The 26,640-nt window shown below is 44.0% G+C and overlaps 1 protein-coding gene across 1 annotated transcript in view; it reads left to right on the top strand.

Moving 5' to 3' along the window:
* Positions 1 to 26,640, top strand: part of T265_04798 (hypothetical protein) — a gene marked incomplete at both ends in the record, with an annotated part of 102,209 nt that overhangs the window by 41,185 nt on the left and 34,384 nt on the right. Inside the window, 2 exons of the mRNA XM_009169636.1 lie at positions 1,438 to 1,521; positions 7,452 to 7,928. Coding sequence (XP_009167900.1) covers positions 1,438 to 1,521; positions 7,452 to 7,928 — 561 coding nt within the window. The remainder of the gene's footprint in view (positions 1 to 1,437; positions 1,522 to 7,451; positions 7,929 to 26,640) is intronic.

The following is a 26,640-nucleotide window of genomic DNA, read 5'->3' as shown; positions in this document are numbered from 1 at the left end:
CTCCAGTGCTTAACTTATCTTCCCCGCACACTCCCATTTTCCGTTGACGGAAACCGTAGCGGCTGGAACGAACGTACTCTTAGTACATGGTTTATGGCTGGTGAATTGAACTGAGGTGCCTTCAGACATTTACGTGCGCGTGCTTTCTGTACAGTTGTTCAGGTTCTCCGTCATATGTGTGTCACACCCCCAGATTTCAACGAAACACTGGTATTCACAAACTTCGGAAGGGTTAGCAGTGTTTCGGGTAATATATTCAGAATTACTGCATACTACCAAGTGGCAGAATTTCAGCAGCACCTCAAGAAAGCCTATGCCAAACCAGCGACTACTATAATTCAAAAATGGACGTTGCGTATGACTAGGAAACGGTGCATAGGTCCGGGGGGACAATCTTCTCAAGAATATTTCCTGCCTCGCTACTTCGCTTTCACTCGCCCCGCTTAAACAGTGCTCCCTACACAACTACATCCTTTCGTGCCTACAAAGCTCGTTCATGGTACTTGTAAATGCTGTCCTTATTTGTTGGTTGCATTAAAGACTGGATCGCTACGTAACGTCAAACGAAGGTTTCTGGAATTTTATGATGGTTTAGAGGATGTCACAGTTCATCGTTAGATTGGGCTATGTATCGATGTTAATATGGTATTTCTCCAACTCATTGACCACTCGTGCTGACGGATATACACTAGGGCCACATAGTTATTGAGAGGTTGTCGTTAGCACGTCAGTGTTTTGGTGACCAGATATAAGTGTCGATATTAATAGAGATTACGTAAATGTGTTCACAAAATTCACAGCATATCCAATTATCGAACCATATGGTCGGAATCTGGCCAGCCGTGAAAGCGCATGCAGGTTAATTATTGCGGACCATAGGTAAAACACCTTTATGCACAGGCTATGCTAGATTACTAATAAAAGTGGCCTGAGGTTTTCCTATCCAAATCGATGTTGGGCTACTTCACATTGAAGACACTGCGGAAATGTTTCATCCTTTAGAGCATCCCGCTGGTTTTACTAACCGACGGGCGACATGGCTCAGTGGTTGGAGTACAAATTTACTAACCGGAAGACCCGTAGTTCGAATCCGACCTCCGCCTCTCGACTTCCCCTGTCTAGGCTTGGGCAACCTGGCATTATCCCAGCCATCTTGCTTCCTTCTGGTGGCATGGTAGTTGGGCATCGAAAGGGTGCTACAGCTAAACGATTATTTAGCTTTTACTAACCAACAGCGGCATCTTTGTTTTGTTGCGGTTGTATTCAACGAGATGCTGCCTTCTGAGAATGCCACCCACCAATTTGATCGGATGAAGATATTACATCATACTTTTTACTTTTCAGTAAACACCTCCATGTGGGCCCCTCAAACTAACTAATTCTTCCTTTCGTGCAACGTTTGACAATCTTTCTGTATTTCCTCCACCCAGTTTCAAGCGCGAACCTGGACTGAGTTACTGCCGCCGACCTATGACTGTTCGTGAAGTGTTCTATGAGATGGTACTTCAGCGTCTTGGTCATGTAAGTTTCGTCTTATATCCGGTTATCTTCATCTTTGGACAATCTTGTTCTTTCTGTCAAACAACATAACATCACTTCGAAGGAATACCTCTCAAATGGATTGAGTGCAGATATATAGACTGTGTTCCGCTCAAACCGATTGAATTACAAAGTGTTGATGAACCAGGCGTAGAGTGAATTTTTGGAAGCCTTTTCATGTTGCCCATGTTACTGGTGTTGTTCTCCGATCTGACTGATCACATCTACTGCGTGCTGGTGTTTTTTAATAGCCAATTGTGCCGAACAAAACAATGACTTGTGGAGGTCAGCTTGCGCTCTAATTGAACCTGACCGCAATTTTTACCGCCTAACGGGTCTGCCTACTTGTTTGTCCTTCAAATCATGGACGGTTGTTTTTAAGCCGTGTGTAACCTTACACACCTTATCGTTACACACAAGGTCGTTAGTTATACATGAAGGCACGTAGCCCTATGCAGTCAGTCATTCCCAGCACTCGTCCACATACCCGTCCATCCAAACTGCTGTTATTGGTTTTGTTTTGCTGTTTTATTTCGGCCATTCAATTGTGTGTGTGTGCACATTTTCAGATTAGCCTTCATGTTGAATTCTTTGTTCCGTGTATGTGTAGTCTCCAGATGGGTATTAATGTCTTCCCAACACCTGCTGCGCTTCTTCTAACCAGGTCGAAATGCTTTGGACTCCGCCTTGTTTTCCAAGGATTGTTTCCAGCCTGAACTATTTACATACGATCTTATCTCGGGTTGACAGAACACTAATTGTTTCCGTTCTTTTGGGGAATCGATGTCATCAGCGGGGCACAAATAGTCTCGGATATATTACTAATTCGGAGGAATCAGATTTGCGCATATTTGACGTACCTTACTTCATGAGTAGGTAGTTGGTGTGGCATCTAAAAGCACATCGATCAGTGACGAGAGCTCCCAACAATCCAAATCTTTTGTGACTATCCCGATAGGCAGCTGTCTGTGCTCCTAGCTGGGTACGCGCGTATCCACAGTTGACAAATTCATGAACAACCACGTTACACCGAGATGGTCGGGTTGGACAAATGGGATTTCCTGGCCTTATCGGGATACCCGCTTCAAGTGTTCTGGCGGGTCGGACAACTATGCGTTCCCGGTAGGCAGAAGATAGTTAATTGGTACTTCTGACTGATATCTTCCTATGTGTACTGGTGCAAGCCAATAAACTTTTATTGAACATAGTTCACTCTGACAATCTTTAGCTTAATAAGCTTCAGGCAGTAAAAATCGTCCTTTGCTTCTCATTGAAAACGTGATAGTTGGATTTCTTTTTCGTGTTTTACCGTTGTGTTGTATTTTGAATTGATTTTTTTGTTCTGCTGTACTAACTATGGTTACAAGATTTTCTCGGAAACTGGAATTAGTGAATTCATTTTTCTTTGCAAAGTATCGACATGCCAGAGGCAGCTGACCTTACGAGCTATTTACTGCACGTGTGTCGAAATTGTCTATTCCTTTTTTGCATCTTTCAGCACCAGGACAATTCTTAAACTAAGATTAATGTCTCAGTGGATTAAATGATTAAGTGAACTTCCTCACAACACTTAAATCACAGCAGTTCCAGATTCGTGCTTGAACTGCAATTAGATGTTCCTTCTTACAACTATTTAGGTGTACTGAAGATTCGGAGACTCAGTAGAGTTATCCTTCCCTTTGTCACGCCAAATAGACACAGCCGATCAAGCCTTTTTCATCTACTAAACCTAGATTCCTGTCCATTTTTCGTATAATCCTCTTCATATATTGCCCAGGGGTTCAACCAAATACGCTGGACGAGTTCTCGGACAATTCTTCTCTCTTTTTTTCGCGTTCGGTATCTTTGATAGCCTTGTTATCATAGCAGGTGACCTAGATAGAATCAGTGCCAAGCCAGTTCTCTCGGGTCTCGATGATATACCTGGGCAGCCAACCAGCATTAAGATCCAGTTTTATCACATAACTACAAACTCTCTTGATTTGTATTACCGGAAACAATCTGCGCATCTCTGAATACACGGTCACTCCTGTGTTCGTGCTCTAAGAGTCATGTCATAGTTCTGCTATAGCTTCCACACATGAATTCATCTATGAACACCGTCTCATTCTCCATAGCGAACTTTTGTGATGCTTTCAGTTTATGTAGCCAATTTTCCCCTGGCAAAGTTATGCTTTTCGCAACATACTGATTGGCTCGATTTGTTTCAAACGATTTTGAAGCCAGAAGATGCATGCTTACGAATGTGGAAAGCGCACTGCAGGAAATAAATAAAGCCGCTTATTCTTTCGACCAGACTGATGATCTGAGGCTCATCAGAAGATGTGTTGTGAGAGAATTCTCAATACATGGAATCGGTTAAACTTATTGCTTCTAACTGGTTCCACAGAATCCTCAAGGTTCTTTTACTGGTTCCTCATGCAAATAACATTCGCTGTTTCGAGGGTAGTTTGTACACTTGCTCCAATCCTGGCGGGTGAAAATTTCTCCCGACATGGCATATTTCCTTGTCTGCTCAACTACTCTACCGTTGATTCAAGTTAGCCTGCACTAGATATCAATAATTGTTTTTCCAGATTTCCTGTGCCTGAGTTGCGAAGGCCCGTTTTCATTGAGACCATTCGCAAAGCGACCGGAAAGTATCGCCACATTCCCTCTTTTTGGTAACGGATGGCACGTGATGTTTCCGTTCATCTTCCTCAGCCCTCTTTGCCTACAAGCCAAGTCCTAGTGCATATGATACTGTCGATTCCTTTGACAATTTCATTGCTTTTTTTCTGGACAAATTCGACTCTGTAGTTGGATGCATTTTTCTTGACTTCTCTTCGGGGTTCCTCACATTGGACAGCCAGTTACTTCTTCATAAGCATTGTCCTGCTAGGTCCACGTCTTCCTTGTTTAGTTGGTTGGCTGATTATTGCTCCTCTGGGTTCCATCACACAAAGTTGGTCTCTGTCTCTTCTTGACGAAACTGTTATTCTTTGGAGCAGTTCATCCAGCTGAGATTTTCAACGTACTGATGACGTTAATCACTCTGTAACCTCTTTGTCCGGTTAACTTTCTCCTTGTCTCAAAGCAAACTTACAGTTTAACCTTTCTGCTTAAACACGAAGATTTCACTTCGCTTTTTCGTCGCTTCTCGTATCAAGGATTGTGAAGACTATGTCTGTGTGCTTATGTATACTCACTAACTCTAATGGCTTTAAATACCTAGGAATGTTTTTTCTTCCAACCTAATTTGAACTAGTCGTCTTCAAGCGATTCTGTCAAAGCTCAGAGGAATGTTTTTATGAAGCTACAGCACCCTAGTTGACCCCACGGTTTCATGCACAGTTCGGTGCAATTTTTTTCCTGCGTCATTTCTGTACTGCTCTCTTATCCTTTCCTTTCACTCAAGCGAGGTTTCCGGACGACTGTTGTTTCGAATTCCATCTCCCTGCTTACTTTCCCGTTGCCTTCTTCTTTACCTATTCACAATTTTCGTCTCATCTTCTCCATTGAGATCCATCATCAACAAGGTATTGCTTCAAAGATCACCGTTGGCATCTCTGAGGCATTGGCCATGTCTGATGGGAATATCGGGTTAACAATGTTGAGGAGCGCAACATGGTTTTGGGGGAAAGCAACTTCATCGCGATTGGTTAGTTACTCATGGCTCATAGGTTATGCGGGTTAGGACATGTACGCCGCGTGATAAATGACCGTCCACCTCGCAAAGCTCTTTTTGCCGAGTCCTGGACTGAGTGGAAAGCACCGAGAGATGTATGACCTGGCAACGTAGTATGAACGCGCTAACCAGTACACTCAGTTGGGTTGAAAACTGCCTCCTCACTAGGTGCAGACACCGAGACTCAACTCACAAATTGTTGGCGATACTAGCACACGTGGCTCAATAAGACAGTCAGCGACGCTCGTGCATCAAAGCTATGGTCTTCAATGTGCAACTGTCCAGTTTCCCCGAACTAGTTGATCATGCCATCGTCTCCAGTGCTTAACTTATCTTCCCCGCACACTCCCATTTTCCGTTGACGGAAACCGTAGCGGCTGGAACGAACGTACTCTTAGTACATGGTTTATGGCTGGTGAATTGAACTGAGGTGCCTTCAGACATTTACGTGCGCGTGCTTTCTGTACAGTTGTTCAGGTTCTCCGTCATATGTGTGTCACACCCCCAGATTTCAACGAAACACTGGTATTCACAAACTTCGGAAGGGTTAGCAGTGTTTCGGGTAATATATTCAGAATTACTGCATACTACCAAGTGGCAGAATTTCAGCAGCACCTCAAGAAAGCCTATGCCAAACCAGCGACTACTATAATTCAAAAATGGACGTTGCGTATGACTAGGAAACGGTGCATAGGTCCGGGGGGACAATCTTCTCAAGAATATTTCCTGCCTCGCTACTTCGCTTTCACTCGCCCCGCTTAAACAGTGCTCCCTACACAACTACATCCTTTCGTGCCTACAAAGCTCGTTCATGGTACTTGTAAATGCTGTCCTTATTTGTTGGTTGCATTAAAGACTGGATCGCTACGTAACGTCAAACGAAGGTTTCTGGAATTTTATGATGGTTTAGAGGATGTCACAGTTCATCGTTAGATTGGGCTATGTATCGATGTTAATATGGTATTTCTCCAACTCATTGACCACTCGTGCTGACGGATATACACTAGGGCCACATAGTTATTGAGAGGTTGTCGTTAGCACGTCAGTGTTTTGGTGACCAGATATAAGTGTCGATATTAATAGAGATTACGTAAATGTGTTCACAAAATTCACAGCATATCCAATTATCGAACCATATGGTCGGAATCTGGCCAGCCGTGAAAGCGCATGCAGGTTAATTATTGCGGACCATAGGTAAAACACCTTTATGCACAGGCTATGCTAGATTACTAATAAAAGTGGCCTGAGGTTTTCCTATCCAAATCGATGTTGGGCTACTTCACATTGAAGACACTGCGGAAATGTTTCATCCTTTAGAGCATCCCGCTGGTTTTACTAACCGACGGGCGACATGGCTCAGTGGTTGGAGTACAAATTTACTAACCGGAAGACCCGTAGTTCGAATCCGACCTCCGCCTCTCGACTTCCCCTGTCTAGGCTTGGGCAACCTGGCATTATCCCAGCCATCTTGCTTCCTTCTGGTGGCATGGTAGTTGGGCATCGAAAGGGTGCTACAGCTAAACGATTATTTAGCTTTTACTAACCAACAGCGGCATCTTTGTTTTGTTGCGGTTGTATTCAACGAGATGCTGCCTTCTGAGAATGCCACCCACCAATTTGATCGGATGAAGATATTACATCATACTTTTTACTTTTCAGTAAACACCTCCATGTGGGCCCCTCAAACTAACCCTCTTCTTCATCTTGAATGACCGATCTGTTTCATTCTCATAGTTTTCTATCGGTTCATCGTACTACTTCTCGCCATCTGCTGATAGTTTTCAATAGTTGATAATTGGTTCTTCGACATATGTAAACTACCTGGGACCATTCCACTGTGCATTTGGTGCTTCATTGCTTTCCTTGGTTCCATCCGGATTGACTGTTAATGTTTGGTAGGATGGTTTCGTTCTTCCGGGATTCAGACTAAATGGAAAACGAAGCTAATAATAATTCTTCTTTGATCACACTATTGTGGTGCCTCCAATTATGGACTGGTCACCGTATAGCTGGCCGACCAGTTGGTGAAATTTGACTTCTATTTACGTTTGCACTTGGACTTCGATTATACTCGGCAGTGTTCGAGTTTATAATCAGGTGCTGTGCTACACGCAAGAGAGTATACCACTAATGGCTGCTGAAAACGATAGAGCTCTGAAATTTGTCATCTTGTTTGCAACCAGGTAATATCATATTATGTGTGGTCCTTTTCGAGGCGACTTCTAGTCCCTGCTGTGTCTTCCAGGGATTTCAGATTTATGAGGAAAGTCTGGCCCCTTCAGCTCCTCCGGTTTCATCAACCGTGGGATCACCCGGATCCCCTTTGTCTGGTACTGTGACTGGAGTGAGTCCACCCAGTCTGTTGCGTTCGTCTGCATCTAAACCAGCCACTACTCGATGTGAACAATTGTCCAATCGGAGCATATCGGGATCTAGCTCTTTATCTCGGAAACATGGAGTATCGTTAGGTCAGGGACGTTTGGCTAACAGACACCGCAATGCGCCCGAAGCACCTTCAATAGGCGTATCGCCGCCGACTACTCAACCTACGCAAACGTGCACCACAATCGCAGTGCGAACTCTGGGCATCGGACTCACCCTTTCTTCTACTGGGTCATCTGTCCGAGCATCATCCAAACACTTGGCAAGACCTGGACGTGCTGGCTGCCGCACTCCCTTCTTAACGCAACCATTGTTGGATAAACTGATGCCGGCACATAAAGTGAGTGGTACAACATGTTTCCCAACCTTTTGGCGTTCTCTGTCCCTGCATAAAGTCAACCACATGTGTTAATGTTTTACACAATTGGATTCTATCGTTGTCATTTCAACATTTCCAAATAAAATTCACTAAAACTTTCACCGAGTTAAGTGTGTTTAACTCGGTTTAGTCATTATCTATTGCTTTGTTCTATTCTTTCAATAGTATGATATTAATTTCATGGCTACGGGTATAGCCCCGGATAAATAGGAAACCCGGTTTTCGCTGTTCATATCATACCATTTGTACAGGTAATAGATTTTTATGTGATCGTTTATGAATCCAATGATTCTGGTTTAGAACGTTCTGATGGCAGTCGTACCACCCACAAATTAGTACTAATGTTACTGGTTCAATTTGTTCGTCCCTTCCATATTTTTATGCTCTCTTTGTTCGAAATTCCGCCAATTTTGTTTTCTGGGTCTGTGTGTAAATGGTCTCTGATTACACAACACACTGTTAATTACCGATGTGGATATAAACAAGGGGACCATCTCAGCAATGGCTTGTCAAATGTGCCTCAGGCTCGTGGTGCTTACTTGCTATTGTATTTTCTATGCTATCGCTCTTTTGCATTCCTACGACTACTATCCTTACGCTTTACGATCATTGTTGTGTATGCTTTTTTATCTTTCTAGTTTACTCGTCTAACTTAGCTCAATCTCTAAAAAAGCGCAAATTAGTACCTCTACACAGTGAACGTCTTGTTCCCGTTACAATCCTTCTATAGTATGACTACTCTCACGTTTCTTGTAGTAACTTCTTAGGGCGATTTGTCCCACGTCATCGGCTACACCGTTTCTCCGCCAAAGATAAGGACTCATTTTTTATCATAGGTACACCTCACTGAAGTGGCATTTTTCAGTTGTCTCATCAGCTAACGGTGAATGTTTACCTTAGTTGGAGCCCCATACAAGCTTTAATCATAAATTAGGTAACAACGACGGAGGAGCTCTTGAACTGACTTCTCTCATGGTGGATCTTTCGAAAATAATTCCTCTCCATTGGCATTCCTCCACAACTCATTAGCTTATGTGTCGGCTCTTCAAGCCTCATAGGCGTTTTTCTGTCGGTTTTAAAATTGGCGATTTAAGCAGTCGCATTTACAAATCCACTGTACGCATGACCCTTCAATGTCCCTGATACCTACCCCTTCCTTTCGCTATTCACTGGATCCATTTCAGTGAGTCTAAAGGTTTATGTTCTCCAGGAATGCTTCCCACCACCTATCGTTACCTAACTCACTGAACCGGCACAAAAAAGAATTTATGACTGAATGTTCCGTAGCTTTTCGTTTTCGTTGTCTTCACATTGGAATAACTTTTTTTATCATTACCTAGTTTTGATGGAGATTTTTTGCTTGGATGACCGCCTGTAACTGGTCCTAGGAAAAATCCTCAATATCAATGGCAGGTTGTCGGGGCTGATCGAGTTGGGTGTGATGCATTGTCTTACCAGCTGTTAACTAATTGGATAGCTGGATAAGGTAGTGCTCCATTTTAATACTCTTCCATCCGCGTGAAACTATAACAGTTGTCAAGCTGGAGATTTTTGCCAGATGTTAATGGGAGTAATGCCTCTAGATCCCGAAAAGCCCAGCTACACATGAGCGATTCCTCTCTTCCTAATTGCATTCTGCCGTTCCTAATCGCAGTGGGCTTTGTCCTTACGGACCTGCATCTTATCGCTTCTGTTGGCTTACTGCATGTCGGTCTGACCTGATGCTACTGGTTAAAATGGAACAGGACATCACGATTCGACTACCTTGTGCGTCTGCTCCATTGTCTAGGGGTTATGTGAATCACTCCCATTAAGTCAAGCCGTGTGCGCGAATTGTCACGCTTTCGTCGTTCGCTCACCCCATTGGATGGTCTGCTAGGTCGCACAAGCTTCATCCGATTGGTTCACGGAGCTGTCTTGCTTTGACTTCTCATTGGTTTCATTCTGCACCTGCCAGGCTGCCACCCACAACACCGGCGGGAACGCCACATACATACGCGCGCCACATCGGCAACTTGATGTGATCGGACAATTGTGTGCCCCGGACACAGTCCTTATGAGATGTCAATAATGCCTTATTTTCGCTGTTTTGCAGCTCCGGTGTTACTGTTATTCACTATCCATAGCGATTTTTCTGCCTCAGTGTCGCATCCTAATTGCTTGCTCGGATGTAGCTGCTCCAATGATAACGGCGCTGCAGTTTGTTGTCTTCTTCCAGCAGATGGAACACCCGAGCCTATGCGTTTTCAGGCTGATTTGTGTTACGTGAATGAATCAACAGACTTGAACACACGATGGCCCAGTATCAACTCGTGTTTGCCATCTTGGCGTCAGTTGCAAGTGCGCTTGACCCGCGCGTCTTGGCCAAACATTCGTCCAGTGGCATCACATCCTTCCAGCTCTTGCACGGAACGCCTCGAACGCCTTGTGCTTGTTGGAACCTCTGCGAGTGATGATGGTCTTTTTAACCTTCAGTCTGTGACACTGAGGAATTTGTTCTTCCAGAAGTTGGGTGTACTCCAGCTGGAACGTCTGACGGTTCATCAAACGCAGTTGCGGAAAATCGAGGATGGTTTCATCGACCAATTACGAGCAGTTCGTTTACGCGATGTGGAAATTAGTCGGAATCCTAATCTAACTAGTGTTGGTTTGGGTGTCGGTTGGCTTGCCTATGCACCGCACCTTCGTCTGTTGGATCTGAGTCGTAATAAATTGACTGTTGTGGAGTTGGCCAAATGGGGTTTCCCGCCGGAAGGTAATACCGCCTTAGCTACATTGCTTCTATCCGGAAATCAGATTGCATATCTCAAGCCAAAGACTTTTGAACGTGCCTCCAATCTAATTAAGCTGGATCTATCAGACAATCTTCTGAGCTCAGTGTCACTCGATGTGTTTAGCGGCTTGGAAAGTTTGAAAATCCTCAATCTACGGGGAAATCGACTGACTTTACCGGGTCTCAACCTTGGGTCAGTAACTTTGCTCAATACATTGCCAAATCTTGTTCACCTTCAGCTATCCGCCAATCCATTGCTTACGACAAACTCAACCTTCCCACACTGGTGGTTGACTGGGCCTTGCCCAAGACAGTTGACAAAAATCAGTTTGGATGAGTTAACCTCTGGACAGCCTGTTTTACCCGATAAGCTTCTAACTCTTCCACCGATATCTTGGGATCAGTGCCCTTCTCTGACTGAGTTGGCTTTACCCAGACTTCCAATGATCCCCTGTCTTCCTCAATCATGGTTGGGATTAGCACCGGAAGTTCAAACAATCCCGGAGCGGTTTCGCATCCGACCAGCCTCGCTTCAGCTCTGTCCACCCTCAACTGCTCTTCCAGAGGCGATTGCTTCTGTGCAGCGCTCACAACCCTCTTCCCCACTCACTCCTTATCCCTTATCTGCGGGTGCAGTAATTTTCATTGAACCCACTACCCTTTCATCTATGCATGGTGGAAATGGTAAGACACATTCGGAACCATGGTCCGAGGATGCAGATACTGTCCATTACAGTCGGACACTTCACATTCTACGGTTACGTGGCGCTGGGATTAGTCCGTGGATTTTGTTCGTGGTATTGTTCGTACTGTTCTTCGCGGTGGTGTCGCTCGTAATCTGGGGCATTTTTTATTGTGTTCGGAACTATCGTGGTCGTCGTAGTAAGCACAATCAGAAACGAAGCAATCATGCAAGCGTACCTGATGCACACAATGGCATCTGCTCCAGGTTCGCCAGTGTGACGGCTTATCCTGATCAGTTCCTTACATTTGCCCCTCCTCTCCTCTGCTCAAAACCGACCTACTCACCGTTGAACTTATCAGTCAATGGAGATTGTCTGGAATATCCATGTTCCCCACGTCACCAGACACCCGCTGGTGTGCGGCTTCTTAGTCCCACAGACAGCGGAATGGGCGATATAACCCCCATAACCTTCCAGCATTCAATTCATAACGGGCCGAGTCCGTCACCCAGTCATGCTTCGTTTCAGTTGTCGCGAAATGTTCACACACCTTTGGCTTGTAATCCAATGCGCTTTCACGTGTCTTCCCTCACTTCGTTGCGATCTGCTCCGCACCCCGCACGAGCTGTTCAACCCAGTTACGCAATGTGTAGTTCGTTTCTGGCAACACCACAAAAGCTAGCCAATGCGGCTACCTCGACGGAAAACATGTCACTAGGACGCGATTCCTCCATTTTTGATGATCCCACCGAGGAATGTGCCGCATTTAGCGTTCGAGCTGTATCACAATACGAAAAGCGTGGTCTATTGCCTGGTCACTCCTGATAGAACAGCTCGAATGCGAGGTATGCTTCCTTCTATCCCTGTTGCTTTTATTGTGAATACCTTGACTTTAGCTGGGATCTGTTGATTAATCCCGTCTTCTTTCATCCCACAAACCGCAGTTATGTCCTTCTGTCTATCACCGATGGACCAGAATGTATATAAATTTTTTCATCATTTGCAGATTGACCTATTTCCTCCATTCGGTATTGGTTTTGTCGCACTAGGTGGTCCAGTTATTCTTGCTCTCGAATAACTATTAGTGTTAGGAAGGTTCGATTGATGAATTTGCCCTGTCTACCGTGGGTGCTATGCCCTTTTCGAATGGCCTCAATCGCCCCTAAGATTCTACGAGCGTCGCTGGTAATGCTTTGAAGAAAACTGGACAGGACTAAGTAGACCGATTATTTCATTTAAAAAAGAGGCATACTGGAATCCAAACGAAAAATGTTAATTTTGAGGGACGTGTATTGCAAATGCACGAATTTTATTCTGTTTCTCACATTGGTGATGTATTACTTGTCAAAAGTGCGCCAGTTTCAGGTAGCAGATGGCCAGAGTTCAAATCCAGATTGGGACTTGTATACACTATGATAGTCCTATTCATTGCTTTTCGATCCCGGGTAGCCGTTGAGGGACTTTTCTAAACAGTGCGAAATGACTGTTGTAGCATCACCAGTGACGGGTACAAATTCGTCTCTGGATGTTCGGCTTCATCATTATTTTAATGACACCCGTTCTTGTGTTTATACATCACCAGACTACAGTTTGCCAGCCGTTGCCCTCTAGAGCTTTGCTTGTGCCTTTTCTAGATCTCTGTAACATCTTCATATTCAAGGATGAAACACTTGGCTTGTTTAGCGAAACACACATCACTAGTCGAACTAGAGCTTTGCTTGTGCCTTTTCTAGATCTCTGTAACATCTTCATATTCAAGGATGAAACAACTTGGCTTGTTAGCGAAACACACATCAATTTCGTTTGACGGAACCTAGACGAACCTCTAGGTTATGATGTTTTTAATCCCCAAGAGGAGTGATGCCGGTCGTGAGCTATTGAAGAGTCATCAGCAATCTTATGAGTAGTGTGTTACGTCCATATGTGTCGGAATATTTCCAATATCGTACCAACTGAAACGTGAAGTGGCCTCGTGCAGCATATGCAGTTTCGTAAAAACATCGTAAACGAAAGATTCCGTTGGGTTCCAGGTGAGTCTCATCAAAACCAAATCAGTGTGCAAGTGAATGTATTTTGCTAATTTAGTGCAGTTTGGGCTCAAGTAAAACAGTTGGGACACTCGGAGACTCACTGCAGCCTCCGAAGAAGGGGGAAGCCGGTCGTGGGCTGTCGAAGCTTTCAGCAACCTTATGAGTAGTGTACTACCTTCATAATCTTTGTTTGTTGTTCTGTTTTGATGATGCGGATTGTGTCGCCGGCGGCAGAACAGGCTTTGTGTCAGCACAAGATACTGAATATCGCTCTGATTCCACCTGAGTATAACTATGTGGGTTTTTATGCTCGTTGCACATTTTTAGGTGAGCTCGAGACAGCTCAATGGTTAAGGCGCGAACTTGCTCAGCGGAAGGTTCGTGGTTCAAATCCAGCCTCAGAATCTCTGCTGCTCCTGTCTAGGCTCGGGCAACCTCACAGTATCTCAGCCCTCGTGCCTCCTTCGGATGGCATCGCAGCTAAGCTCCGAACGATCATTATTTATTATTTTATTATTGTCTTTAGGTGTCTTCGCAATTTCCATTGGAACCCACACCTGGAACTCCACATTTTTGGCTTCATAAGGACATTTCACTAATTTAAAAGGTGACAAACCACGTCCAAACTTCATTCACTTCCTGCTAGGTGCCATCGTTGCGAGATGGCTCAAGTGGTTAGAGCGCAATTTACTGACCGGAAGGTCCGTAGTTCGAATCCGACCTCCGCCACTCGACTTCCCCTGTCTAGGCTTGGGCGACCTGGCAGTATCCCAGCCCTCGTGCTTCCTTCGGGTGGCATGGCAGCTAGGCACCGGAAGGGTGCTACAGCTGAACGCTTTCTTTCTTCTTTTCATCGTTGCCACGTTATGGATGTCTCGGGTCAGCGCATTAGACTGATAACGATTTGTCCGTTCGGTTGTTCGCCGTGGATCGCTAAGTTCGTGGCCTACGACATGCATGACTTCGATTGAATGTTTCATTTTCCGACTCTCAACCTTCGAGTAAAAAATGTTCCACTTTGTATCCTATACTAAGTCTCTTCGAATGAATCCAATAACAATCGCACCGCGCCTGTGTAGCATTTTTTGTCGTCTTTTAATTTGCCGTGTGGCAGTCCTATCTTCATTCATTCATTCGCTGGAAACCTAAGGTCACAGAATTCGTTTTGTGTGTAATGAGACCCACTAGTAGGAGTTTTGTGTTATCTTAATCTCTCCGGAGCCTGAGCCAGGAAACCAATTACAACTGAACCATTAGTTCTTATTGTACGGCTGATTTTGAATCTTGCAGTAAGTTGTATGCATGTATTGTTGATTGCTCGGTTGGTTTTCGGACCGCCACTTTTTAGGTAATTTTTTACAAGATTGAATGGCACCTGTCAGTGGTCATCACTGTTAGGGGAAGTTTTCCTCCCATGAAAATCAACTTAATCTCATACATATTGCGCTGTACTTTTATTCTGTTGCTTCTACGAAGGCACGTTTAAAATGCCGTGGGGGGGGGGACTTTTCATAACTCGCGTTGTGTATATAGTTCTGCTCTTGCTCATGCGAGGAGACCGGACCTTTTTTAATGGATATTTTGTCTTGCAAGTGAAGCCAATCTATGTTGAAAAGCGTAGAACCATTGTACAACGGTTTCATCATCAACAGTGTGCATTTCACGGAACTTCAAGGAGTCACGAATCCTCAAACTCCTGTAGTTTCGTGAGATGCACACTGCTGGTAGCTCTCAATAAGGATGAACCAACTGCTCAGTGGGGCGGGATGGCCTAGGTGGTTAGAGCGCGAATTTACTGACCGGAAGGTCTGTAGTTCGAACCCGACCTCTGCCTCTCGACTTCCCCTATCAAGGCTTGGGCAACCTGGCAGTATCCCAGCCCTCGTGCAGCCTTCGGGTGGCATGGTAGTTAGGCACTGGAAGGGTGCTACAGCTGAGTGACTCAGTGCTTCTCGGATTTTCAGCATTGACTGACTTCATTTACAAGGCGAAATCCGTATTGAAGATACGTGACCGTTCGCCAAGCGAGGCAAACATTTCGTCACCAATCGAAGCAGTTTAGTGTTGTATCATTGTTCAGCGTGTGTCCAGTGCACATCAGCTAACTATTGTTGGAGCTTAGACTGTTAGCTCGAAAATTTTCATAGCTATTTTCGCTTCCGTGAAACTGACCTACTCTCCACGGGAACATTCGCCAAATTTTGTTATATCGGCTGCTCTTTTCGACATAACTTTCTCTGAATCCTAGAACTTGGAAACTTCTACATTGCCTTAAAAGATATATTCATGTAACAACCGTCCTCCAACTCCTTCGTCAATACGGTCCGATGTGATTTGATGAAGAGACATTATCATGGATATTTAGTACAAGTGGCTGACGAAAAATATCAAAAAGCGCACCTTAATGGTAGTGTTGGTAATCCTTTATCTTGCATAAAGTTCTACTTGTTCTCTAACAAAAGAGCACTAAACCCCGTCATGGTCTATCTGGTGATAGCTCCTCGAAACTAGTCGTGTCGAGGCTGTTGTCTTCCATGCTTCCTTTTCTAGGGGTGTGTCGAGAAAATCCCATGCTTGCTCCGCTTTAATGAAAAATACAGAAACTATCTTTCCATCGTACAGAGTGCCTTCTTGTTAATGAAGTTCCGGATTCGAGCGAGTGATGTGTCCGCGTTAAGAAACAGCTGATCCCAGTCACTTTTTCTTTGTACTTTTGAAGGTCTGGGCATCACTTGTGGTGTTTACCTCCAAAGTGTTAGTCCAACAATGCGATTGTTAGTGTGTATTGAGCGCCGCATTGAAATCCCCAGATTCCAGGTTAGCTAGGATTGTGTTAATGTTTTTGTTCAGTTGTACGGAGGAGATTTTAGGCCGAACTTTTGCCGTGTACTGCGGCTGAATTTTAGAAAGCGACAACTCTTTCAGTAGCGCTTTGTTTTTCCCAACTGTTGCTGACTGTTTTGGTACAATGGACCAGTTTCTGTGTTTAAATTTAGACTGTTGATAGCTGACAATAAACTGAACCGACCTGAAAAAGCTACGTATATGTTTGAATCGTCCACTGCTTTCATCTGTGAAAGATCTTGTGCTTGCCACTCCCATTCTGCACGTTGCCTGCACCTTCCTGTTAAGATAAACACTTGCATATCGTTCTGTGACACTAAGCCGCATATTGTATCGTCCTGGTTCGATACCTTATCCCATGACTGGAAAAAATACCGACCGCGAAGATTTCTATAGTCACTCTCCTCAACTCCGATACAGAGGACCCTCACCGAGACCACTTCACTCCGGTCGCATGAGGTTTAGCTCGAAACTAACGCATGAGGAGTAGTTTCTCAGTCCCCACCAAAAACCGTGAGGCGAAGTCCAAAAAAACGGCCAGTATGCGAAATTTATGTACTGGGCTTCTGTGCACTTTGGCACATATTAACTACATGGACAATGACGTGAAAAAACAATGAAACCTCTAGTGTGATTGACGGTACTGTGTCACCGTTTTTCATCTAAATGGCCACAACTACTGCAATTTCGCCCTCCGTGACGACCGTCTCCCAAGTGAGGCCATTCTTGGTTGATCCTCCACGAGTTTCAAGTCTTGGAGGGGGTACTTATCNAGTTTCAAGTCCTAGAAGAGGGTACTTATCGGAAGAGAGCCTTTGGTGTATGCACCCCAACGCTATTCAGAAAGGAGGGCACTTTTGCCGCGCTTTCTTGCCTTAAGAAAATCGTTTGTAAGGATAAATAAGAACTGTTTTTTAATGTATTTGTAGCCTTTCGAGAGATCGCTTCAAATCATTGATTGAAACGATTTATTCTGCGATACTTTTGGAACAACCAGCTGAAAATTGCTTCTTATGGGTTTCTTGGTGGTAATCTTCCAGAGGGTTATCATTTACCTTGAGACGAGTTCTTGAAAAAGGCACAGTAATTGCTCCAGAGCTTCTGCCCAAATCGCTACATGTGAAACCGCATGTGAAAAGTAAAGACTCCTTTAGCTTTCATACGAATCCCTTCTTTTTTATGTTGAGATACCTTTCCATCTGGTGGCCTTCGAATGGCGTTGTGGTGTTCGTGGATGATAAAACTGGTCTTTGTGCAGGTTTATCTGCTATCTAACAGTAGAGTGATCGTGTTGCTTCACTTACCCCAGTGTTCCATTCTGTGCTTATAAGACTTTTTGAGGTATGTATACTATTGTTCACTCGTACGGTCGAGAAAGGGTGCTCCTCCTAGTGGGACTACCTCACCAACTGTGATCAGTTAGACCGTTTACTGTGAGTGGCCCTTATTAGAGGGGCTACTGTGGATTAGTCTCACACGTGCGCTGTGATAAAGTTTCTTCACGTTTGAGCGTTCGAATATGGAAACCCACGCTTTTATGCCAACTTTGAATCTTAAGCCAGTAGGTCTGTTATGCTTTCCGCCAGTGGAGATTTTCGTTATTTCGCGTATGTTTTTCAGTTTTCCTTCTGTATGCTGATTTATTCGCCGCCTATTCGTGATTGGTCCAAGAAATCAGCCGGCAATTTGCATTTTGGGGTTAGGATTTTTATATTTCAAAGTCATCTAAGGCTAATATCAAAAAGACGTAAAGTTTTTGCAACCTCGTAGCCGACAGTTGATTATGCGACGACTAAATTTCCGTTCACTCGGATTATTTTCTTCCGCACGCTATCTGACATCTATGTTCTTCTCCGAGAGGTAAAGTGTTTCTATTCTGAATGTCCGAAACCAGTGGGTGGGTTAGTGAAGTGAATTGATACTCGGAGAAAGTGAACAGTTTACTGAAAAAAGCACTAGGTGCATCGAATGTGTTTGCATCATCAAACACCCAGGCCAATTCTGCATTTTTGTTCTATGTTTTTCAATCCGGGACCATATAACTGACGGTGCTGCATTTATCCGTAATTGCTCAAAACGGGCGGTCATTTGACGCAAGTAGCTGTCATTGACCAGATAGGGAGAGGAACACTGATTACGTTTAGCGCGCTCTTCATCTCACGCAACCCAGCTGTATGTTTTGTTCGTCTAATGAATTGGATTGATGTAGGCTGACAACTAGTCTTGCTTTTGATGGAGTGTGGTATTGTGAGACGTCAGGGGAATCACAATTACAGTCAGTGTACCACTCCACTGCCGATCACCTAAAGCTCCCTCCCTCCTTTCGGTACTGTATCCCTTTGGTCTCCATCGCCTCCGGATACTAATATTAGGAACCAGCTGTCAAAAATAATCTCTGGAGCGCAAATTAGACTGACTGTCTTTTTTGTGGACAGTCAGTCGAACGGTCCGATTCCTTAGCGCATGACTCTCAGGGAGTTATTCCAGTGACTCGGGAGACATTTTGCTGCTAGGAGTCTTCGTTTTGTCTGGGTACTTATGATTATACAGTGCTCTCTTTGACCTTTTGAGTGGCATTCAAATGGCTGCACAAGCTAGTACCAACCAAGCGCTTCATTTTCAGCGAGTCCTGTCCATAGTGCATCATTTGTTTTGACCTGCTGCACTGCTGCATCTCTGCCACTAATTTGTGCTTTTTTGCTTCAACCTCAATTCTAGTTTGGGTTCCATAATCAATTTTCCGCGTCAAATCCCGTCAACTCCATATAATCTGGCAACATTAGTATGACCATCTTAACTTTTTCAGTCGTTTCAATCTCCAGACATCTTGTAAACAAAGTTACTTTGTGGCACAGCGTGTCGCCGCAGCACAAAATACAATCCAATTTGAATTGGAGAGAACAGATAGTCTAGTCGAATCGGGCTCCAGTCGGGCATAAATTGAATTTAGTTACGCAGCTAGTGCCATCAGTTCTGTCTTTCATCCTACTGAATTCTCTCGAGCACTATTAGACGGAGAATTTCGAATTCTTTTCGTTGGTGTGCATCTGTCCCCTTACTTAGTTTTTTGTTTGTTTCCGGTCAACGTAAAACAAGGACTCATTGAATTACTTTTGCTCAGTAATATTTTTTCTGAGCCAGTGCTAATATGATCCCGGTTCCCGACTCTTCACTTGCCTGATTCCTGAACTACCGTCAAATTCACTCTTTTTCAGTTTCACTATCAGTCGAAATGATATCTCGAATACCGTCCGAACTGAAAGATGAATCGGACTTTGTCTAGCTCATTCAATTGAATGGTTTCATAAACGAGAGATTCAGCTGGGGTACAGTTGAGTCTCCCGTTAAAGCCAGATTATTTCGCAAGTATGTGGATGTCACGAATTGCGTCCGATTTGGGGTTCAGTTAGAATACAAGATTGATACTAGGTTATTCATAGTTACTGCAGCAAACACGTGCGTCGGTTTTCTTAATTTTGCCTCTGAATACGGTTCCGTTGACTTGAAACACTCATCTTGGCTACTCTGATGAGGTTGCATGATCATGGACAATCAGAAGCTATTGTGATCATCCTTGATAGGCATCCCAGCTTTTCCAATTCATTCGATTGCAGTAGGTACATCTTCTGGGTGATCAGAAGGCAATCTCTCAGAGCTGTGAAGTTTGGTTCATCTGTAGTCCTGAAACCCGATTTCGGTTTTTCCCGATGGAGGGTTTTCACAACTAACTACATTCTGCTTGTGTGTCTGACATTTTCAAGTCCAACTAATCTTAAGTTGGTACTTTGTTTTATTTCGGACCACATTCTTCCACTTTTTCTACACTTGATGTAACCTACTAGCCAAGCGATGTACCAGAATGGAACCACATGTGCGTTTGAAACGTGCTGTCTAAATATATCAATTTGAGTTCCGTGAAACATGGGTATTATGGTCAAACGTACCATGGATAAGTACGAGTGTCCTGTCAAATACAAGTGCTGTTTCTTTGATTATCCCATGCTCTCCTTACTGGAGCCGAAAACATCCGGTTTAATTCCAGTCCCTCCACGAGGATCGATAACCAGTTAACTTGAACAGTCCAGCCCGTAATGACAAGATTCACAAATCAACTAGGCCATATGTTGTGACAAACGCGATTGGTGCTCTGATAATCTGTTTGTTATCTACCGTCTTTTCGCCTTGACCGGGCGGTGGTTTATTATTCTCTTAGACACGCGTGTCGTTGTGGTTACTGCGGCTCATCAGTGGATTTGTTAGGCGAATTGGGCAGTCTGATTGCAAACGTTGCATCACCCTACCGGATGGCACCATTTTTCCTTGAGTTCTTGTTGACTGTTGTTCGCATGGTTACAGAGTAAGCTCTTTGAGTGAGGGATATTCGAAGCTTAGAGGCACTTTCTGGGTTTCGAAATGAGAGGGAAGGTGTCCTTTACATCGCAGATTTTATGAAGGTAATCAACAGTATCACTGCACTAGCTTCACTGTTTCCTGTCCCCAACATTTGAAGTATGTGCACCATTATTCCCTCGCACGGTCGAAAAATTGTGTTTCTCTCCAACAGAGACTCCAACCAAAGCCAGTTAGATCATTCTCCATGATTGGTTTATCTTCGGGGTTTACCGTTCTTCTTGATATTGTTATCACAGATACATAAAAGTTCTTGTTGCTTGTTCAATATTCAAAAAAACGATGTGATCACACGTTTAAGAATCTGGTTTATCTTCGGGGTTTACCGTTCTTCTTGATATTGTTATCACAGATACATAAAAGTTCTTGTTGCTTGTTCAATATTTAAAAAAACGATGTGATCACACGCTTTAAGAATCCGGGATGATGATAATAACCGGTGCATGAAAAACGACTGAATAAAACTGAATTCATGTCCCCTTGCTCTGGGACGATTAGGTTTGCGGAGGACTGTATAAGAAGATATACTTTAGGGGTTCTTCCTAACGAATTGAGCATAGCCTGTGACAATTTTCCATAAACAGAACTCAGGTCCTCCTGAAGTTAAGGCTTCATCACATCTTATTTCTCACCACGTGACGTAGATCTGCGAGAGAAGGAAAATATGTGGAATCTGGGTGTGTATTGACAACCTCCCCTATAGCACAGCATATTCGGAGACATCTTGCCCTTCCCATCGCGTGTAGTCCTTATCAAATGTTTCACACCTGTAACCATGTTGACAAGCCCAATAAACCACCCGATAGCCATCCGTTCAATCTGAATCACTGGCGTTTTGTTTAATACCTTAAGAGATGTTCAGAAGACCACCAGAAGACAGTTGTTTTGTCTTCTATGTATATTAAATAGATCAACTGAACTGGAGGACTTCAAATTTAACCGCTGCTCTATTACTCGAAATTCTTGCACCAACATCTTTCCGTAACATGGAAGACAATCGTAAAGTATCTGCTTATCAATGTGCCTAACTATCACTTCGCTCCAGCTGCATCTAGCAAAGAATACACTCGTGGATTGTTGGCTAACAGTTGGTCGATTGGACTCCTGATTTAGTTGGCTGACTGCATCACCCACACCGTTTTTTGTCCTAGTTTGCACAAGAGCTGTTTGAATCCCTCAGAACGTGATTTGTTAATCGATTCTTGCGACGAGCTTTTCGTGCCGCACACCACATTCCGGAAATCAAAACCACCCTAATCTGAGTCGATCAATCTCTATAATTAGCGACTCTGATCAATATAGTGTTCTGTGAGCCGCAGATATCGATCCGTTCATTCCATTATGGGGCGGAGCTCGTTATTCTCATTATTCACCTGTGGCTGAACAAAGTACTTCGATCGCTCCGACCTTTGGTAATGGTAACCCGTTATTGTCTACGCCTTGTCTTGACTTTCAGCTCTGCCGCACGGTCGCAATAAAATCATCTTGCATTAAGGACCGTTTCTCATTTTTACTGGATAGTTGGGATCCTCCTATGAGAACTACTTACACAAAGGTGGAGATCACATGATCTCACAATACACACGTGCCCGTTAGAAAATACAGCAAGTGAATACTCTCAAAGATTGGGTGGGGACCTTCAGTGTATGCTACAGACAGGCGTTCTCATGTTTCCTTATATTCCGAACACGTTTTAGGCGCATCACACATGGGGCTTTATTTTCAAAATAAAAACGGATGCATCTTACCGCCTGCGCCTAGTGTTCACTACCTACCAATGGCAACGGTTAGTTGAATTTAATCTAATTAGTTAAGTGGTATGTCAAATCCGACCTTAGCCATTTTCTCGAAAGATCCTGATGGCTTGCCCAGTGCACAGTGATTTTTTTTATTCCGGCTTATGAATCGACAATAGCAATAGAACACCTCCCAGTATTGATACGGACGTACAACACACACGTGCTGTTCGTGGAAACTGTTTTTGGTAATGCAATCGCGTCTAAAGTGCATCAGCCACGAACCGAGGTATCCGCGTCGACACTTGGTTCACGCGGATGAGGTGTATTACCATCTGAGGCAGTTGTTATCTGAATGATGGTCCCTGCTGCTTATATGTAAACAACACATCCTGCCTGTGCATGCTACTGCTACTCTTACCCATGGCTTATTGGACACCACACGATCTTCAACCTTTTTGTCTTTCCAAACCTTTCCGGCAAGCTCACAGGAACGGAGTACCTATAAGGTTGGTGAAAACTCCGTCGCATTTTCTTCTGCGACCCAAAAATCCACACACACACACACACACACACACACACAGTTGCACACCTGTCAGTCGCATCCGTATTTGCGGATGCAACTACGGTGACACCGAATTGGTCAAATATGGTGAGCTTACACAATCGATTGACTTCTCCATGCATTTTATATTTGACTGGCTCACACAAGTGGTGTCATCTTGCATGCCTTTCCCATATCCATATCCACCAATCCGAACCTGCACTTCATCACGTTACCGCCTTCGTATTATGGTCACATTGTGATATTCCTCATTTAAACCCCCTTTATGAGTCGCTGCAGCACGGTCCTCAAGCACCAATGGTCGAATTTCTCAAACTGTCGGACATTTTAGGCCGATATGGGCCAGGTTCTAAAATTCGATGGTCGACAACATGAACTCTCTACGACGCGTTTGCCGTTGATTGTTTGATTTTACAATATTATGACTGTTCTCGTATCTTTGATTTGCGTCTCTAGGTTGACTACAATATCAATAGGTCATTAGGTGATCAGACCAATGTTTGAATCCTTACAATTTGTCCCCGGTACATTCAAACATCAGAGGTACCATCTCATGACCCCTGGTGGAGAACTTCCTTCGGAAGAAGCTGAGTACCCTCTTTTGGGGTGAGATGGCTCACGTGGTTAGAGCGCGAATTTACTAACCCGAAGGTTCGTGGTTCGAACCCGACCTCTGCCTCTCGACGTCCCCTGTCTAGGCTTGGGCAACCTGGCAGTATGTCAGCCCTCGTGCTTCCTTCGGCTGGCATGGCAGCTAGGCACCGGAAGGATGTTACAGTTGAACGAGTACTCCCTTTCTTGTGTTTGTCACGGCGGTATTGGTCTTCTTTTGAAGGGTCGCTGCAAATCCGATTAAGCGCTTGGTGGAGCTGCGGTAATCCAACTGTATCTCCACCACTATTTTTTGTCTAGCAGTCGACAGTTGCATGAGACTATGGCTATGTGCATAATTATAACCCATGGAAACGGGACCAGATGTCTCAACTGAGTTTACCACGACAAGCATTCCGTTCACGAACTGACTGTTGACTAGTCGCATGCTTTCTTTATTTTTTAGTCACACTAATGTGAGCAGCATAAGAGGAGGCCGCACCGTTAAAATCATGGAACCTACTTAAGCGATTGCACAAACCTCAAGGCAGATTATAGCATTCCGCATTATAGGTTTTCTGAATTCCCGGAGAACGAGAGTGGCAAACATGTCCAGGAACAGACTGTTCTTGGAAAAGGGAAATGGTGCAGAGTTCATCTCTTCAGCCAATATTAAAAACCAGACGGAAGTGAATATATGGACAAAGTCGTCTTGCGCAATTGAATTCAGCTGTTTACCATCTCCCGACCCAGAAACTTGGGAGACTGTTAGAGACGGTTAAAGTATCAATGACATGTACAACATTTGAAGGTGGATGAATCGCATATTTTTAAAATAAAGCTTGGATCAGGTTGGAATAATTTGTCTCTAAAGCAAATCCCGTATTCGTATATGCTCTAGGAGTCGGATATCCAAGGGCAAGTATGTGTTCTTGTTAGGTCGAACAGAAGCTAATGGGGAATGATTGTGGATCCAGTGGAGCGATTTATATTATAATTAGCACTGTGAGCAAGGGAACGATTCTAGGAGGTTAAACATTTCTCCGTTCGACAGATCCCATTAATTTACTACCATTGTTGTAAAACGTACAACTTTTGCACGGCATCCACGGAATTTATTTGGCAACAACCGCAACCCGTTGTTCGCCGCCAAAAATGCATTAGTTCCAAAATAAGCAACCTTTCATTTATTGCCCCTTCAATAAACATGAACCGAAAATGCTTTGTTTCAGGCTAGTCACATCTTCGGACGCAATCATGTGTTCAAACAGAACTGCAGGGAATTGGTGCAGCGAAACAGAAGCATGCTACTGGTTAGAGGATGATAATGTGAATCGGGGGTATGGCGAACGAAAGTAACTCCACTATGGCCACCTTTTACCCGACAAAGACTCGATCAGTGCCACGTGTACAAGAAGTAAAGACTTATGGCTTTCTAAGTGATATTTAGCTATATGGACGGTTTGCGAAGTCCTTTTTACTTACGGGGTGTCTGTATTTGAAGATTAGTATAGTATAACCGTGGCTCCAGTTGGTGCCCTAAGTAATCGCGTCCCATAGGGGAATGAATCTTAAGCCCGCAAACTACCAGCTGGGATAAATGCTACCTTGTAGTCTTCCTTTAGCTGATTATCATCACTACTGATAGCAATTAACCGATAATACGTACTGGCACTTCAGTACAGCTGTTAAAATGTGTATTTATGTCCACTGCCCTTATTGCCTGTTTTTTTCTGGGAAGAGGTTTGCTTTCTGCAACGGTAACACCACCGTGTGAGTTGTATGTAGCTTCAGCCCATTGTCTTAGTGAGTGGAAAGTGCACTAGTTGATTGGTTCGCTTATTGGTCTCGTGGATTATCCAGTGGCCGACGTTGATTAAACCACCCATTACCACATGAATTAATGTGAATGGACAATTCAGCTAAATCCACGTTCATTATGTTTACTTTACTCCTGGATTCACTCCAGGCTCAAAAGTAATCATTAGAACAAGATCGGTGTTAACTGGATGTACGGAACCCGGTTTTCCAAGTCAGACGTTTTCGGAGTTTGTTTAATGGGATGTTATGGCCAGTGTATCATAAAGCGCATTGCTCAACCGCTGGGTAGTCACCGAAAAAAATGCTACCAGGGTGGGATTTTTTCGAAATTCCTCGCATCCGGGAAGCAATGAAACAATCGATCTCTAAGGCATTGCTTATTAAGGAAACCATTGCGATTCAGCTCGATTTCTCCCCATTCTGTAACCTGACCTGCATTTTCGGATAAATTCGGGGGGAAGGGGGAGGGGGGGATAGCGGTAGTGATGCAATCCCCAATTTAATTTTGCTTTTCGATCATTTATGACCAAAGTTATGCATCAGCGAACTCGGATAACGTGATTGTTTTATATCGATATATTCAACAACACTGCACCACAAGTCAACTCTTTCATTTTTTTTCCGAAATTCGTGTTTCTTATGATTTGCTGACTTCATCAGGTCCATGTCCCTTCGTTAGTTAACATTGCTTTATTAGTATTTTTCAATATTTATGGCTTATCATTTTTTGGTCCACCATCAACTAGTGTTTTGTTGGTGATGTGTACACAACCCAGCCGCGCTGTGTTTCTGTGGTTGGGTGGTTTTCTCACCCGACCCTTTGGAGATAGATCAGTTATTATCCCCGGATGTGTATGGTGTGTACAAAAACTAAGCAAACTAGGCGGTGTTTTCGACGTTTGCAGGATTCGGAGCGCTTTCGTTCGTGGAAGTAAATCACTGTGATGGCGAATTACGAACCGTCCCTATATCACTGTCCCTTAAAATGCATTCATTTTGTTGGCCTTCGATGCTAGTTTGTTTATTAATGTAGTTTTTATGGTGTCATTGCTGAGCTCTACCCCGTTATGATAACCGTTTCTCCATGGTTACACAAAGAGCACGGACAATCGGGGCAAAGACGGCCAGTATTGGCCTGTAACGGTGTCAAAATGCACATTTAGTTTCACACGTTCTTTGATTAACGGCGCAATGAAGACCGATCAGGATCGAGTTTCGAC

The sequence above is a fragment of the Opisthorchis viverrini genome (assembly GCF_000715545.1).
Source record: "Opisthorchis viverrini unplaced genomic scaffold opera_v5_83, whole genome shotgun sequence".
NCBI lineage: Eukaryota > Metazoa > Platyhelminthes > Trematoda > Opisthorchiida > Opisthorchiidae > Opisthorchis > Opisthorchis viverrini.
This window is presented reverse-complemented; position numbering and strand designations above follow the sequence as displayed.